Source organism: Oncorhynchus keta, chromosome 11, assembly GCF_023373465.1.
Source record: "Oncorhynchus keta strain PuntledgeMale-10-30-2019 chromosome 11, Oket_V2, whole genome shotgun sequence".
NCBI lineage: Eukaryota > Metazoa > Chordata > Actinopteri > Salmoniformes > Salmonidae > Oncorhynchus > Oncorhynchus keta.
In genome coordinates this window covers 19,725,129-19,743,465 of record NC_068431.1, presented here as the reverse complement: position 1 = coordinate 19,743,465, position 18,337 = coordinate 19,725,129, and the positions used below count along the sequence as shown (strand labels likewise).

General features: G+C 48.4%; 1 protein-coding gene across 1 annotated transcript; it reads left to right on the top strand.

Moving 5' to 3' along the window:
* On the top strand, positions 1-1,629 carry LOC127933103 (uncharacterized). The gene is made up of 2 exons (XM_052529683.1): positions 1-312; positions 518-1,629. Exon 2 carries the CDS (start codon positions 880-882, stop codon positions 1,627-1,629), a length of 750 nt encoding a protein of 249 aa, XP_052385643.1. The 5' UTR covers positions 1-312; positions 518-879.
* Positions 1,630-18,337: the final 16,708 nt, after the last annotated feature.

Below are 18,337 nucleotides of genomic sequence, written 5' to 3'. Positions count from 1 at the left end.
TTTGCTAAGTCAAATGACACCGCTGGTTCTGCTCACACTGCCCTACCCTATGCTCTGACCTCTTTCTCCCCTCTCTCTCCAGATGAAATCTCGCGTCTTGTGACGGCCGGCCGCCCAACAACCTGCCCGCTTGACCCTATCCCCTCCTCTCTTCTCCAGACCATTTCCGGAGACCTTCTCCCTTACCTCACCTCGCTCATCAACTCATCCCTGACCGCTGGCTACGTCCCTTCCGTCTTCAAGAGAGCGAGAGTTGCACCCCTTCTGAAAAAACCTACACTCGATCCCTCCGATGTCAACAACTACAGACCAGTATCCCTTCTCTCTTTTCTCTCCAAAACTCTTGAGCGTGCCGTCCTTGGCCAGCTCTACCGCTATCTCTCTCAGAATGACCTTCTTGATCCAAATCAGTCAGGTTTCAAGACTAGTCATTCAACTGAGACTGCTCTTCTCTGTATCACGGAGGCGCTCCGCACTGCTAAAGCTAACTCTCTCTCCTCTGCTCTCATCCTTCTAGACCTATCGGCTGCCTTCGATACTGTGAACCATCAGATCCTCCTCTCCACCCTCTCCGAGTTGGGCATCTCCGGCGCGGCCCACGCTTGGATTGCGTCCTACCTGACAGGTCGCTCCTACCAGGTGGCGTGGCGAGAATCTGTCTCCTCACCACGCGCTCTCACCACTGGTGTCCCCCAGGGCTCTGTTCTAGGCCCTCTCTTATTCTCGCTATACACCAAGTCACTTGGCTCTGTCATAACCTCACATGGTCTCTCCTATCATTGCTATGCAGACGACACACAATTAATCTTCTCCTTTCCCCCTTCTGATGACCAGGTGGCAAATCGCATCTCTGCATGTCTGGCAGACATATCAGTGTGGATGACGGATCACCACCTCAAGCTGAACCTCAGCAAGACGGAGCTCCTCTTCCTCCCGGGGAAGGACTGCCCGTTCCATGATCTCGCCATCACGGTTGACAACTCCATTGTGTCCTCCTCCCAGAGCGCTAAGAACCTTGGCGTGATCCTGGACAACACCCTGTCGTTCTCAACTAACATCAAGGCGGTGTCCCGTTCCTGTAGGTTCATGCTCTACAACATCCGCAGAGTACGACCCTGCCTCACACAGGAAGCGGCGCAGGTCCTAATCCAGGCACTTGTCATCTCCCGTCTTGATTACTGCAACTCGCTGTTGGCTGGGCTCCCTGCCTGTGCCATTAAACCCCTACAACTCATCCAGAACGCCGCAGCCCGTCTGGTGTTCAACCTTCCCAAGTTCTCTCACGTCACCCCGCTCCTCCGCTCTCTCCACTGGCTTCCAGTTGAAGCTCGCATCCGCTACAAGACCATGGTGCTTGCCTACGGAGCTGTGAGGGGAACGGCACCTCAGTACCTCCAGGCTCTGATCAGGCCCTACACCCAAACAAGGGCACTGCGTTCATCCACCTCTGGCCTGCTCGCCTCCCTACCACTGAGGAAGTATAGTTCCCGCTCAGCCCAGTCAAAACTGTTCGCTGCTCTGGCCCCCCAATGGTGGAACAAACTCCCTCACGACGCCAGGACAGCGGAGTCAATCACCACCTTCCGGAGACACCTGAAACCCCACCTCTTCAAGGAATACCTAGGATAGGGTAAGTAATCCTTCTCACCCCCCTAAAAGATTTAGATGCACTATTGTAAAGTGGCTGTTCCACTGGATGTCATAAGGTGTATGCACCAATTTGTAAGTCGCTCTGGATAAGAGCGTCTGCTAAATGACTTAAATGTAATGTAAATGTAGAAAAAGGAGGACGTTATGGACAGCAATGGCATGGAGTATACGACGTGGGAAGAAATAGACAGGTGGGCGGCCGACCCAGAGAGAGTGCGAAGAGGGCTATAGGTGAATGGAGTCGAAAAGAAAGACACGGCGGCGCAGAGCGAAAACCGAAAGTAACCCCCAAATATTTATTGGGGGAGGGCTCAGAGAGAGAGTGGCTGAGTCAGGAGTCAGACCTGAGCCTACTCTCCCTGTTAATTGTGAGGAGCAGCAATATAAGGACTTCTGGTCTTGGGAGATGATATTAGATGGAAAAGGACCCTGGGAGCAGCCGGGAGAATATCGCCGTCCCAAGGAAGAACTAGAGGCGGCTAAAGCGGAGAGGCGCTGGTATGAGGAGGCAGCACGGCGACGCGGATGGAAGCCCGAAAAGCAGCCCCAAAAAAATATTGGGGGGGGGATTAATGGGAGTATGGCTATGCCAGGTAGGAGACCTGCGCAAACTCCCTGTGCTCACCGGTGGGCTAGAGAGACCGGGCAGACACCGTGTTATGCTATGGAGCGCACAGTGTTTCCAGTGCTGGTGCATAGCCCGGTGCGGTTCATACCAGCCCTTCCTATTGGCCGGGCTAGAGTGGGCATCGAGCCAGGTAAGCTTGGGCAGGCTCGGTGCTCAAGAGCTCCAGTGCGCCTGCACGGTCCGGTCTATCCAGAGCCACCTCCACACACCAGTCTTCCGGTAGCAGCTCCCCGCACCAGGCTTCCTGTGCGTGTCCTCAATCCTGTAGCACCAGTTCCAGCACCACGCACCAGGCCTTCTGTGTGCCTCGCCTGTTCAGCACAGCCAGAGCCTTCCTTCCCTCCTGCGCTGTCGGAGTCTCTCGCCTGTTCAGCACAGCCAGAGCCTTCCTTCCCTCCTGCGCTACTGGAGTCTCCTGTCTGTTCAGCGCTATCAGAGCCTTCCTTCCCTCCTGCGCTGTCGGAGTCTCCCGCCTGTTCAGCGCTATCAGAGCCTTCATCCTCTACAGCGCTGCCGGAGCCTCCTGCCTGTTCGGAGCAGCCGGAGCTGCCAGTCTGCAGGGTGCTGTCAGCCTGCATGGAGCAGTCAGAGCTGTCAGTCTGCAAAGAGCTGCCAGTCTGCAAGGAGCTGCCAGTCTGCAAGGAGCTGTCAGTCTGCATAGAGCAGCTAGATCCGCCAGTCAGCCATGATCTTCTAGATCTGCCAGTCAACCAGTCTCTTCCAGATCTGCCAGTCAACCAGTCTCTTCCAGATCTGCTAGTCAACCAGAATCTTCCAGATCCGCCAGCCAGCCAGGATCTACCGGAGCCTACTACCTGCCTGAGCTTCATCTCAGTACTGGGCTTCCTCTCAGTACTGGGCTTCCTCTCAGTACTGGGCTTTCTCTCAGTACTGGGCTGCCCCTCAGTTCCGGGCTGCCCCTCAGTTCCGGGCTGCCCCTCAGTCCCGAGCTGCCCGCTGTCCCGAGCTGCCCCTCAGTCCCGAGCTGCCCCTCAGTCCCGAGCTGCCCCTTAGTCCCGAGCTGCCCCTCAGTCCCGAGCTGTCCCTCAGTCCCGAGCTGCTCCTCAGTTCTGTGGGGTTCTGGGTGAGGACTATTAGGCCATGGTCGGCGGCGAGGGTGGATTATCCCAGGACGCGAAGGGGAGGAACTAGGACATTAATGGAGTGGGGTCCACGTCCCGAGCCGGAACCGCCACCATGGACAGACGCCCACCCGGACCCTCCCTATGGTTTTGAGGTGCGTCCGGGAGTCCGGGGGGAGGTTCTGTCATGCCTTGGTCATTGTATTTTGTGTTTTCGTTATATTATTTGGTCAGGCCAGGGTGTGACATGGGTTTATGTTATATTGTATTTTCGTATTGGGGTTTGTAGTATTTGGGATCGCAGCTGATTAGGGGTGTTGTATAGGCTTGGCTGCCTGAGGCGGTTCTCAATCAGAGTCAGGTGATTATCGTAGTCTCTTATTGGGAACCGTATTTAGGTAGCCTGGTTTCGCTTTGTATTTCGTGGGTGATTGTTCCTGTCTCTGTGTAGTTTCACCAGATAGGCTGTAATAGGTTTCACGTTCTGTTTGTTGTTTTGTATTTTGTAATAGTCATTTCATGTATCGCTTTCTTCATTAAAGACATGAGTAACCACCACGCTGCATTTCGGTCTGACTCTCTTTCGACAAACGAAGAACGACGTTACAAGTAATTTTACCTTTTGTTTAGTTGAAAATGTTTTCTCGCTGATATGAAAGTTTGGTTCCTTGTTTTCAAAACCATACAGCAAGCATTCTTTTTAACGTTCAGAACGAATGTCGGGGATGTTAACAAAACTCCCTCAAACAGAAGATACTATCATCAACAGGCACTAATGCAGTTAGCGTCTATGAATGGGTTACCTCTACCCTAACAGTCTTCATTTTAATAAAAATGTATCGAAATGATCAAGCCTTTAACATGCAGGATAATACAAAGAGGCCATTAATCTCTTTATGAATGATGATTATTTAGCTGTTCATATGTTAGAGATCAACTTCATGCAATAATTACCAACGTGTCATATTGGATAATACACTATTACATAAGTCAACTATTGTCACTTCTGATTCAACACACTGTTATCTGCTATCTAGTGTGAGCTCTGATATGGTAAACATATTCACTCAATCATGAGCCTTATGCAGCGTTCACGTCATGTCGGAAACTCTGCTATTTCGGACTTGCTAACATAGGCGAAAGAGTCAGATCCCGGGATGCTTTACGGAAATAACTTACATTGATTTTAACTCTGAGGTCCCAAGTTTCCGACATTATGTGAACGCAGCATTATTCCAGTTGCAGGGAGTGTTATTGAATGGGTTCTGGTTGCAATGTTTATTCTGATTATTACAGCGTGTGAAGAACATTATATACAATAAATATCATGCAACCTGTTACAGTCCCAATGGAAAAACTAAAAATGTCATTCCTCACAGAAAAGGGAACTAACAAGAAGTGACTTCCACAACCAAAACAGAAAGGGGTTCTGAAAGACACCCATGGTGCATACACTGAAAGTTGGCAAGCAACTAATAATGGGCTTCGAAGACACCCATCATGGATGCCCTCTAAAAGGAAGGACAAACTAAAAGAAAAACAGGAAAACCACCCACACCAATTTAGAATAGGGAATAAAACAAATATGGAGAAAAACAGGGGAGAACTAAACTCAGGTTTCTTTTTGGCTAACTAAAGTGGAAGAACTGACTTGAGGTGTAGCTCTCCAGAGAAGAAGAGGCAAAGCGAGAGGTTTCACTCTCGCTAAAATCTGTCCAAAATAAGCCCAATGAGTTTCTATGGGCTCATTTTGGACCTAAGCTTGACGCACAATTTCCACCTCCGACTCCCATTGTTAGACTGGCAACATAACCACATAGTCATTATCCCAACATCTCCTCTCCACCTGATGCACTGGGCCAGCAGGTCCAAAATACTAGTTGGGCCAGCACAGGTGAAACAAATCCTCACTAACGAGATCACTTTCTGGGCCAGCACAGGTGAAACACATCCTCATTAATGAGATTACTCTCTCTGGGCTAGCACATACTGACTAACGAGGTGACTCCGATCTGTGCACCTCAGCTAACATGCTAAAGTGCTAACCAACCTTGAAATTGATTGAGAAACCGAAAACCCGTAACAAGCCTAAGAATAGCAGAATTCTAAACAGAGTAGCAAATAAACATCCACATTTGGCCACCGTTTGCTAAGCAGATGACCTCACAACACAGCTGCTCCATTCTCTTCCAAGTTGAGTGAATGCATCGATGTGGGAAATGGAGACTCCAACTAATTTTCTCATTAAAGCATGTCGCTTCATGCATTTTATTTGGCTCTGTTCTGAGATTTGTCAAGGCTCCAGCAATCCATCCAGGGTACAGAGGTCATGATCACTATGTTAAGGGTTCAAAGGTCCCAGATGTGCTGTAGATTCCAAAAGATTATATCACAGCTTTGAACCATCTTTGTCCAGTGCACCTTACATTATTAGGACTGCAGATAACGGTGATCCATTCCCCTTCTGGGGGAAAGTTGTCATCCTCTGGCTTCCAAGTCTTTGAGTGATGTGCTTCACACAGTCCCCCGGGCCCCCAATAATATTGTCACTGATACTGAGTATCGGAGTATCTTTCCCTTCCAAATGTAGAGGCCTACAAACATATCTCACTTGTAGTGGCATTAAACAATGTTCATTACTGCCAGCCCGAAAAGGTCTGCTGGGAATATAAATGCTATGTCCTAAAATATTGCATCGCTTTGGACTTCCTTGTTCTATAATGTTAGGCTAAGCTGCTTTGGTCTTGCAGCGTAAGTGATTGCACAGTGACGTTATCGTGTAGTGTAGTATAAGGATTTGGTACCCTTTTGTATTGACACTTGACGTCTGCACTCCATTTTAGGGCATCAATGTTATCAGTCGCAAAGTACATACTTTGGGGCAGGGGACATGCAATGGGCATCAGTGATAAAACCACAGCTAAATCTAAAACAATAGGCTTAACTGTCATGTAGATTTCAGTGCCCCAATTTTATGATGGAAGCAAAGTCTCTCCATTTTATAGTAATTTATCTCGTCTCTACCAGAACAACGACTTATATGTTAAAATTGTTGTCACTTGTGTCCAGAAGTCAGTGTCACTGTGTCCATATAGCCATTTCCTCTTCTCTGGTGGCAGAAGAACATCCATAATTTGTTTTGTGCTGCTGTCTTTTATGTTTAAATCATCATGTTGACTATTCTGTCCAACTGAAGAACAGTAGTCTGGACAGACTTGTTTTTTTACTAAGGACTCGTTGACATTCTGCACCATGTCTCTGAGTAAGATGTATATTTACCTCATATGAAATGCAATTAATTCTAAACAATCAATATTTTACAAAGCAAAGGACGGAATAAAACATGCATGCTTTCTTTCTTGAGAAGAGTGAGTTAACGCAAACCTCATGAGACAGAGCAGCTTACCTCAAATAACATCTCAGAAAAAAAGCCTTAGGCAGTGATTTGGATATAACAAGAAGAATATATTGATCATATTGTTTATGTACAAATGATTCATAGGTAATAAGCAATATTATAATTTCCTCAACACTGAGGATACACTGATACTGCTAGACCAATGTCGTGTTACATAAGATGTCAAATGCTTGATGTGATGTCAGGCCCAGGTTTTGTTTTTTTGCCCAAGCACTATACACCTGGTTCAAATAATAAACTCATCTTCAAGCTTTGAATATTTGAATCAGTTGTGTAGTGCCAGGGTAAAAAACAAAACGTGCACCTAGGGGGTTCCCAGGAACAAGTTTGGGTAACCTTGTGTTGGTGCATAATCACAATAACAATGCCAATGTCAAAACCGAAATTTGGGAAACCCTGCACTAGCCCACAAATGCTGTGCTTCCAATTCATGTCTGAACCTTTTGAACTGGATAGCGAGCACACAGGGCTTCCGATATCACAAACGATAGCCTACCTACATTAATAAACTAACTCGCTTTAGTGGAATATTTAACAACAGTGCTGCCGAAGTCGTTGCCTCTCCTTGTTCGGGCGGTGCTCGGCGGTCGACGTCACCGGCCTTCTAGCCATCATTGATCCATTTTTCATTGGTTTTGTCTTGTCTTTCCACACACCTGTTTTCAATCCCATTTATTACCTGTTGTGTATTTAACCCTCTGTTTCCCCTCATGTCTTTGTCAGAGATTGTTTTATGTCAAGGGTTGTTTTATGTTGTATAGGTATACGGGTCCTCGTACCCATGTTTGTTTATGTATGTACATATTTAGTGTTTGGAGCATGTTAAGTGGACTTATATTAAAAGACTCCATTTACACTCCGTTTGACTCTCCTGCGCCTGACTTCCCTGCCACGTATACACACAACTCTGACAGCAAGTGTGTTTGTAGTGTATCACAATATATATATATATTTTTTTACCTTTATTTAACCAGGCAAGTCAGTTAAGAACATATTCTTATTTTCAATGACGGCCTGGGAACAGTGGGTTAACTGCCTGTTCAGGGGCAGAACGACAGATTTGTACCTTGTCAGCTCGGGGGTTTGAACTCGCAACCTTCCGGTTACTAGTCCAACGCTGCCGCTCATAATTACAATGACATGTTTGGTACAGAGCACACTTCTCCCTGTCCCAACACCAAATTTGTTTTACTTTGGCTAAAACCCACAGGAAATTCACCCCAAATCATTCCAATGCTATGGTTCACTTACATAAATACAGAATTACAGGCCATGGAGGGTGAGGGAACACTTTTTACACAAAGTGAAGCCACCACTTGATTATCTACAGTATGGCATTCATCTGAATGGACTGACTTATCAAAGATTTCAAACAACTACAATAGAAAGAACAGACTGTTTCCACAGGATTTCTTTGACAGATGTCAGCTACCGGAGTTGACAAAACAAGCTTTCTATCTCTCTTTCAGCAGCTGGTGTTAGTTCATCCACAATTGCTATCCATGACTGACAGCTGTCTCCATTCTCTGTTATTCAGCTGTTGCTCAGGGCAGGAAGTGAGAGTGATGACATCTGAACCGTAGTTGCGTTTGAAATGGACCAACAATGGCTTTCGCATATCAAAGAAAGATCTAGTAATTTGATCTAAGAAAAAAAACTCCATGTTTCTTAAAGGAACAGAAATGCATTAATTCTGTGCATTTACACTTACGGTACATAGTCAATTCTCTATCAGATACAGAGGTCCCATTCTCAGGAATTCCAATCTTCATATTGCCAAACATATAATTTCCCCTTCATAATTTCAAGCGTAGATTACGGGTCAGCCTGATGTACCAAACGACCTATTCGTCTCCTCCATTTAGCCTAAAACTCAATCACTCACTCATTCACTCACATACAACTTTTTTTTCTTTCTTTTTTTAATGTTTATCATGTTCAATTGTAATTTGTGTTTTTTGTTTAATTGATTGAATTTAATTAAATTGTTTTGTATATAAATATTGTTTATTTTTTGGTGTGGTTTTCATATAATGTAAGCCCTCATTGATTTACAACCTCACCTGCACACCTTTTTACCTTTTTTTATCTCCTTGTTTTCTTTCAATTGTATTATTTTGGTGTGCGAATGAATACAGCTAAAAACAAAACTACATCTGCATGTAAGTAATTGAGCAGACTGTCTAATCCACAGCAACTGCAATCAATTCACAGCAACTACAAACAGTGCACGTGCATTTGCCCAAACCTGAAAATATCCTAGCAGGGTATACATACCCATTCAAACATCTGCCAATCACCAGTGACAGATTAGGCAATAAATTAACCCATAGCTGCGGGATGTAGCGGTGTTGCTAAATTCAAGATTTACTTCGTTGCAGGTTGACCTCTGTATAAAAGCAACCATTTTTTCTATTAGACAGGAGCAGAAAGTAAGCAGTTGTATTTGATGTCAATAATTTACCACACAATGCCCCACTTGCACTCACAATTAAAAGTTTATTTTTAAACTTGCCTTTGTTTAGTAGAGGCCAATTAACATTGGCAGGAGAAACCTCAAATGAATACAGATTCATCCTCCCCCCTCAATTAGTGCTAATGTGAGGGTTTGTGACAGGGACTGACTAATTACCATATTAATGAAGCCATGGAAGTACTCAGCAACTCGGAGACCAACAATAGCCAAACATAAAAAGTAATTAACCACAATAGCAAAGATTTGTAAAAATATGGGTTTCATATTAGTTTCTAAATGGTATCAAAGCTAATAGAAAAAACTTCCAACTCAAAAATATCAAAAAATATGCTGCAAATGACAATTGATATTATGATGACATTTTCTATGAATACCCTCTTCATAATACATTATAATATGCTATATGCTATGCTACTGTTTTGTGATATGACATTTTCTTTGTGAATGCTCGCTAGCTGTGTTTGAACCTCGCCCGCATCATTCGATATGATCATGTTGCAATGTTTGGCTGGATGTCATTGATTGCGAGGATCAACCATGTTGCTGCCCTGCTGTTGTCAGTCAATAGCTGGCTACAGCTAGCTAACTAGCTAAGTAGAATTAGTCTCAGGAGTAGCCATCGGATGGCGCCACAGTGTCTCCTGACCCCTCCTGTCTCAGCCTCCAGTATTTATGCTGCAGGAGTTTATGTGTCGGGGGGCTAGGGTCAGTTTATTATATCTGGAGTATTTCTTTCATCTTATCCGGTGTCCTGTGTGAATTTAAGTATGCTCTCTCTAATTCTCTCTCTTTCGGAGGACCTGAGCCCTAGGACCATGCCTCAGGACTACCTGACATGATGACTCCTTGCTGTCCCCAGTCCACCTGGCCGTGCTGCTGCTCCAGTTTCAACTGTTCTGCCTGTGATTATTATTATTGGACCATCCTTGTCATTTATGAACATTTGAACATCTTGGCCATGTTCTGTTATAATCTCCACCCGGCACAGCCAGAAGAGGACTGGCCACCCCACATAGCCTGGTTCCTCTCTAGGTTTTGGCCTTTCTAGGGAGATTTTCCTAGCCAACGTGCTTCAACACCTGCATTGCTTGCTGTTTGGGGTTTTAGGCTGGGTTTCTGTACAGCACTTTGAGATATCAGCTGATGTACGAAGGGCTATATAAATACATTTGATTAGATTTGATATGTATACTTTGTTCCCAATGCTAGCTTTCGGGCAGAGTCTGTGCGCTCAATACACATACCCCATCATGGAGAATCATCCCTCCATACAAGGGGGAAGTAACCTATGCTAGGGGTTTACAAACGTATTTGCTTCATAACCTACCAATTTTGAGTTGTCTTTTGAGTTGTGACCCACCATAAGGGTTGAGTGGTGAAAAAAACATACACAGACCAAATAATAAGTAAAAAATATCTTGGCAGCAGAGAGAACATTTATCAGTTTTAAAGCAAATTTCCTGCAATTTTACACATGTTGTATGGAGCTGAAATAACATTTCACATGGTTCCTCACATGGATGCTACTATGACTATTACCAAGAGTACACAACGAGGTCATGGTGACATAGAGGCCAACACTAGCTACCCCTTCCACAGCATCTGCTTGGAGCATCACAGTATGACGGCAGACACATTCATTTTACCCAGGTGAGGTGCAAAATAAACATTTTTGCAGATCCTTTACACAGCTGCTATGACGCTTTTAACATGAACACTTTTTACAATGATTGACGATGTGTTCTGCTTTTGGTCTCTTGTGTGTCTTTGTGTTTTTATTTTATATTTATTGTGATGCATGTATTGGCTGGTGCAATCAATTTCCCCTTTAGGGGATTAATAAGTACTAACTTATATTTTTAGCCTACTAACACATTATCGTGTTTTACTGTCTGATGGTGGTGGGATAATCCTTTTTGGTTTATCCCAGATTGCCCCTTACAGGTTTAAACATGCATTATTACAGTTCTCTATGAATTAATTATGTTATCTTTCGTTCTCCCTGTAGTGATTGAAAGCATAAAGTTAGGCAACATGTTAGGTGTGTCCTATATTTTAGGATAGTAGTAAGCAAGTTTACACGTGTTGTCACGTTCGTTAGAATGAATGCCGGACCAAGGCGCAGCGTGCTCTGAGTTCCACATCTTTATTTTAATGAAATTTACAAAAACAAAAGGAAACAAACAACGAACCGTAACATAAGAGGTGCTAAATATACTAACTCAAAACAAGATCCCACAAAACACAGTGGGGAAATGGCTGCCTAAATATGATCCCCAAACAGAAACAAAGATAAACAGCTGCCTGATTGGGAACCATACCAGGCCAACATAGACATACAATAACCTAGATAACCCACACTAATCACACCCCGACCTAACCAACATAGAGAATAAAAGGCTCTCTATGGTCAGGGCGTGAAAGTACACCCCCCAAAGGTGCGGACTCCGGCCGCAAAACCTTACTCAATAGGGGAGGGTCCAGGTGGGCATCTAACGTCAGGGGCGGCTCCGGAGCGGGGCGAAGTACCCACTCCGTTCGCGGATATGGAGCCGGGTAGAACGCCGTGCCCAGACTGGGCATTGGTATAGAGGAAGGCTCCTTCCCTGGAGCTGGAGGTTCTAGACCGTGGACCATCGCAGGAGGTTCCGGACAGTGGACCGTTGCAGGAGATTCCGGACCACGTACCGTGGTTGGAGGTTCCGGACCATGGACCGTGGTCGTCGCAGGACGACTGGTGCGTGGGGCAAGCACTGTTGGTACCGGACTGGTGACACGCACTTCAGGGCGAGTGCGGGTAGGAGGCACAGGATGTTCTGGACTGGGGAGGCGCACAGGAGGGAGAGTGCGAGGAGCAGGAACAGGACGTACCGGACTGGGGACACGCACTTCAGGGAGAGTGCGAGGAGGAGGCACAGGGCGTACTGGCCTGTGGAGGCGCACTGGAGACCTGGTGCGTAGTGCTGGCACAAATTGTGCCGGAATGATGACACTCCGCACGGTGAGTGCAGGGAGCTACCACAGGACGTACTGGGCTGTGGAGGCACACTGGAGACCTGGTGTGTAGAACCGGCACACATGGTACCAGACAGATGACACGCACCGCAAGGCAGGTGCAGAGATCTGGCACAAGACGTACTGCGCTGTGGAGGCGTACTGGAGACCTGGTGCGTGGATCTGGCACAGATGGTAACGGACAAATGACACACTCCTCAGGACGAGTATGGGGAGCTGGCACAGGTGGCATCAGACGGCTAACACGCTCCTCAGGGCGAATGCTGTGCATACCACGTCAAACCAACAGCTCTCTCGCTTTACTCTCCTCCAATTTATCCAATAACTCCTCAACGGTCTCTGACTCAGCCCTCAACAATGCCTCTTCTTGGGCTTGCGTTGTGGCCGTGAACCCCGGCATTGTCGCTCTCCTTCCTTCACCGCTTGCGTCTGCTTCCATGGAAGGCTTTCGTCTCCTGCCATTATCTCTTCCCAAGACCAGGATGTCCTTACCTCCTGGATATCCTCCCAGGCCCAGGATAGCCTCTCCTCCTGCGCACGCTGCTTGGTCCGTGAGTGGTGGTATTATACATGCTTGTACGTATGCAAGACATCTTACACCCTGATGCAGCTCCTCCTGCTATAGTCCTTTTAGTTGAGAGTGACTCATATCTACTGCCATCGTACTGGCCCAAATGCTGTGGGCCGCTACATACGCTGTTCAGCAGTCTAGCAGCGGGATATCTTGTGCTACTCGGATGGCGTCTGTCTGTCGTCGGCTAAACATTTCTGGGTCTTTCCATCTTTATTAAGCATATATTCACAGAAGTACAGTCTCATTTTAAATGGATTACTACTACTTAACCAAAATCATAACGCTAACCTTTTTTAATCAGATTTTAAATGATCACCTTGGACCTTAGTGGAGCTGACGCTGTATAGTACAATGGCCAATCAAGACTCGCTATAGCTTCAGCTGTGTTGGATGTGCTGTTCAATTAGCATTACCAAGCATGCGGTGGGCTTGCTAGGCACCTACATGGCGGTCAGCTGTTGGCGATCAAGCATTCCTTGAATTTTATGGAAATGTCTGTTAGAGAGATTATTTCAGTCACACTTACATGCAGGTTTATTCTATTAATCTATGGGGTATATTTGTCTTGTTAACAGGTCATCATCTACTCTTCTCTCATGGCTTACCGGCATACATCGAAGACATACATACAGCTCATGTAGTCTACAGTGCCCTCCTGTCAAGACTTTTGCCGAAGTTGGCACCCCTGTCTGTTCGGGCGGTGCTCGGCGGTCGTCGTCACCGGCCTACTAGCCGCCACCGATCCCTTTTTCCTTGTCTATTTGTTTTGTCTTATTAGTTGCACCTGTGTCTATTTTGTGTGCTTGATGGGCTTCCTTATTTAAAGTATGTTTACCCGCCCTTGTTTCATGCGGGATTACTCATATGTTATGTGTGTATGTTTTTTGGTGTTCGTGCTCTGGACCTGGTACCCTGTGTGTTAGGTTGGTTCACATTTTTCCATGCCCTGTGTTGTTGGGCATTATTCTCAGTGCGATATTAAAGTGCACATCTTCCTGTGGAACTATATGCTTTCTGCGCCTGATTCGTCCCTCACGCACCAAGTTACCCGTGACAGAATTCCGTACCTTTTAAATGGAATCAGCAGGAACATTCACACCTCCTCTCCCGTTGATGGAAGAGAGGGTCCTCCACCAAACTAGCATTCTCCACCGTATCGGATCGGCCATGGATCTGATGATGGAGAGGATGGACCGATGGGAGAGGAGTGGCCTTCCCACCTCATCTCCAGCACCCCCTGCAACAGCACCTACTACCCCTGCTACAGCATCTGGCTCCGGGGCTCTGCGTCTGGCGCTCCCGAGGGAGTATGATGGGACGGAGGCTGGGTGTCAGGGGTTCCTCCTCCAACTAGAACTATACCTGGCGACTGTCCGTCCTACTCCCTCCGGACAGGAGAGCGTCCTCGTCTACTGTCTGACAGGACGAGCCCTGGAGTGGGCGAACGCAGTGTGGAATGGCGCAGACTCGGCGAGGGATCATTACCCCGAGTTCACCCGCCGATTCCGAGCCATGTTCGATCACGGGTCAACGGCTGTTCCACCTGCGACAGGAGACGAGGAGACGAGGAGCACGCAGGACTTTGTCCTGGAGTTCAGGACCTTGGCCGCAGGAGCTGGGTGGAACATCAGGGCATTGATAGACCACTACCGTTGTAACCTCAGGGAGGATGTTCGCAGGGTGCTAGCGTGTAGGGACACGACCCTCAGTTTGGATGAACTTATAGACGTGTCCATTCGTCTTGACAACCTGCTGGCTGCCCGCGGGCGTCCGGAAGAGGCCCTGTTGTTTCCGGCCTTCCGGCTCCTACCCCCATGGAGTTAGGGGGGACTGCATCGAGGGGGACCGGAGGACGAGTCTCCTCCTGCACCAGTTGTGGTCGGCTAGGACACACGGCCGACCGGTGCTAGAGGAGCTTGTCTAGGAGTCGGGAAGGCAGGCGGAGCATTACTCGGTCAACCCAGGTGAGTAAGCACCAGACTCACCCAGAGCTTCCTGTCGGTCATATGTTTGTGTTAACCGCTTTTCCTGGGTTTTCTCCCTCTCTACAGCATAAGGCGCTAGTCGATTCAGGCGCAGCTGGGAACTTCATGGATCGTGGGCTTGTGTTAAGTCTAGGGATTCCCCTGGTGTCGTTAGACCTACCTCTCCCCGTGCACTCCTTAGATATCCGACCATTAGGGTCAGGAGTGGTCAGGGAGGCCACGGTGCCACTGGACATGGTAACGCAGGGTGGTCATAAGGAGCGGATTAGTCTGTTCCTTATCGATTCACCTGCCTTTCCAGTGGTGTTGGGAATTCCCTGGCTAGCTCAGCACAACCCGGTGATTTCCTGGCGACAGGAGGCTCTTAGAGGGTGGTCAGAGGAGTGTTCAGGAAGGTGTATAGGAGTTTCCGTTGGTGCAACTATGGTGAAGAGTCCAGACCAGGTTTCCACTGTGAATATCCCGATTTGGCTATCGCCTTCAGTAAAAAGAAGGCAACCCAATTACCACCGCATCGTCGAGGGGACTGCGCGATAGACCTCCTGGAGAACGCTGCACTTCCTAGGAGTCACGTGTACCCATTGTCCCAGGAGGAGACAGTAGCTATGGAGACATATGTTGCTGAATCTCTGGGACAGGGGTACATTCGGCCCTCCGCATCTCCTGTCTCCTCTAGCTTCTTTTTTTGTGAAGAAGAAGGAGGGAGGTCTGCGTCCGTGCATTGATTATCGAGGTCTAAATTGTATCACAGTGGGGTTTAGTTACCCACTACCTCTCATCGCTACGGCGGTGGAATCATTTCTCGGGGTGCACTTCTTCACAAAACTGGACCTGAGGAGTGCGTATAATCTGGTGCGTATCCCAGGAGGAAATGAGTGGAAAACCGCATTTAGTACTACATCTGGCCATTATGAGTACCGCGTCATGCCATATGGGTTGAAGAATGCTCCAGCCGTCTTCCAATCCTTCGTAGACGAGATTCTCCGAGACCTGCTCGGGCAGGGAGTGGTAGTGTACATCGATGACATCTTGATCTATTCTGCCACACGCGCAGCGCACGTGTCTCTGGTGAATAAGGTACTTGGGCGACTGCTGGAGCATGACCTGTATTGCAAGGCCGAGAAATATGTGTTCTTCAAACAGGCCGTTTCCTTTCTGGGTTATCGTATTTCGACCTCAGGGGTGGTGATGGAGTGTGACCGCGTTACAGCCGTGCGTAATTGGCCGACTCCGACCACGGTGAAAGAGGTGCAGTGGTTTTTAGGGTTTGCCAATTACTACCGGAGGTTTATCCTGGGTTTTGGTCAGGTGGTTGCTCCAATTACCTCAATGCTGAAGGGAGGACCGGTGCGCTTGCGTTGGTCAGCAGAGGCGGGCAGAGCTTTCAGTCGTCTGAAGGAGCTGTTCACCAATGTGCCCGTGTTGGCGCATCCGAACCCCTAATTAGCGTTCATAGTAGAGGTGGACGCGTCCGAGGCTGGAGTCGGGGCCGTGCTGTCCCAGCGCTCGGGCATGCCACCAAAGCTCCGCTCTTGTGCCTTCTTTTCGAGGAAGCTCGGTCCGGCGGAGCGAAAATATGACGTGGGGGACCGGGAGTTGTTAGCTGTAGTCAAGGCTCTGAAGGTGTGGAGACATTGGCTTGAGGGGGCTAAACACCCTTTTCTTATCTGGACTGACCATGGTAATCTTGAGTATGTCCGGGCAGCGAGGAGACTAAATCCGCATCAGGCTAGATTGGCCATGTTTTTTACCCGGTTTCATTTCACCATCTCGTACCGGCCAGGCTCCCAAAACACCAAATCCGATACGCTGTCCTGCCTCTATGATACCGAGGAGTGGTCCGTTGAGCCGATCCCCATCATTCCACCTTCATGTCTCGTGGCACCGGTAGTATGGGAGATGGACTTGGAGATAGAGAGGGCATCACGGTTAGAGCCGGCCCCCCCCCTCAGTGTCCAGCAGGGGCTCAGTACATGCCGAGGGGGGTCCATGATAAACTAATCCGTTGGGCTCATACTCTACCCTCCTCGGGGCATCCTGGCTTCGAGAGGACAGTGCGGAGTCTTAGGGGGAGATACTGGTGGCCCACGTTGGCTAAGGACATGAGATTTTATGTCTCCTCCTGCTCGGTGTGCGCTCAGAGCAAGGCTCCTCGACACTTGTCTAGAGGGAGGTTACAGCCCCTCCCCGTTCCACAACGGCCGTGGACAAACTTATCGGTGGACTTTCTTACCGACCTTCCCCCATCCCAGGGAAGTACCACGATCCTGATCTTTGTGGATCGGTTTTCTAAGTCCTGCCGTCTCATGCCGTTGCCTGGTCTCCCTACGGCCCTGCAGACTGCGGAGGCCCTGTTTACCCATGTCTTCTGGCAATATGGGGTGCCTGAGGACATCGTTTCTGATCGGGTCCCCCAATTCACATCCAGAGATTGGAGGGTGTTTATGGAGAGACTGGTGGTCTCGGTCAGCTTGACCTCGGGTTTTCACCCAGAGAGTAATGGGCAGGTGGAGCGCATAAACCAGGATGTGGGCAGGTTTCTGCAGTCATATTGCTGGGACCGGCCAGGTGAGTGGGCGAGGTATATTCCTTGGGCTAAGCTCGCTTAGAACTCCCTCCGCCACTCCTCAACGAACATGTCCCCGTTTCAGTGTGTGTTGGGTTACCAGCCGGTCCTTGCCCCATGGCATCAGAGCCAGACCGAGGCTCCTGCGGTAGAGGAATGGGTACAGCGCTCAAAGGACACCTGGAAAGCCATCCAGAGGAGAAGAGGAGTGCTGACCAGCACCGCAGTGAGGCCCCCGTGTTCGCACCGGGGGACCGGGTCTGGCTCTCGACCCGAAACCTGCCCGTCCGCCTGCCCTGCCGGAAGCTGGGGCCTCAGTGTGTGGGGCCATTTATAGTCCTGAGGAGTAAACGAGTAAACGAGGTGTGGTACAGGTTACAACTTCCTAGTTATTATCGTATTAACCCCTCGTTTCATGTGTCTCTCCTCAGGCCGGTGGTGGCTGGTCCCCTTCAGGAAAGTGAGGTGCCTGAGGTCCCTCCGCCCCGTCTGGACATAGAGGGGTCCCTGGCGTACACAGTACGTAGCATTCTGGACTCGAGACGCCGGGTGAGGGGCCTACAGTACCTTGTGGACTGGGAGGGGTACGTCCGGAGGAGAGGTGCTGGGTACCGGTGGGGGACATTTTGGATCCTTCTCTCCTGAGAGACTTCCACCGCGCGTCAGGGGGAGTACTGTCACGGGTACTGTTGGCTCCCCTGTCTGTTCGGGCGGTGCTCGGCGGTCGTCGTCACTGGCCTACTAGCCGCCACCGATCCCTTTTTTGTTGTCTGTTTGTTTTGTCTTATTAGTTGCACCTGTGTCTATTTTCTGTGCTTGATGGGCTTCCTTATTTAAAGTATGTTTACCCGCCCTTGTTTTGTGCGTGATTACTCATATGTTACATGTGTATGTTTTTTGGTGTTCGTGCTCTGGACCTGGTACCCTGTGTGTTGGGTTAGTC

Excerpts from the sequence above, each read along its gene's own strand:
- LOC127933103 (XM_052529683.1), top strand. The coding sequence starts at position 880 with ATGACGGATCACCACCTCAAGCTGAACCTCAGCAAGACGGAGCTCCTC.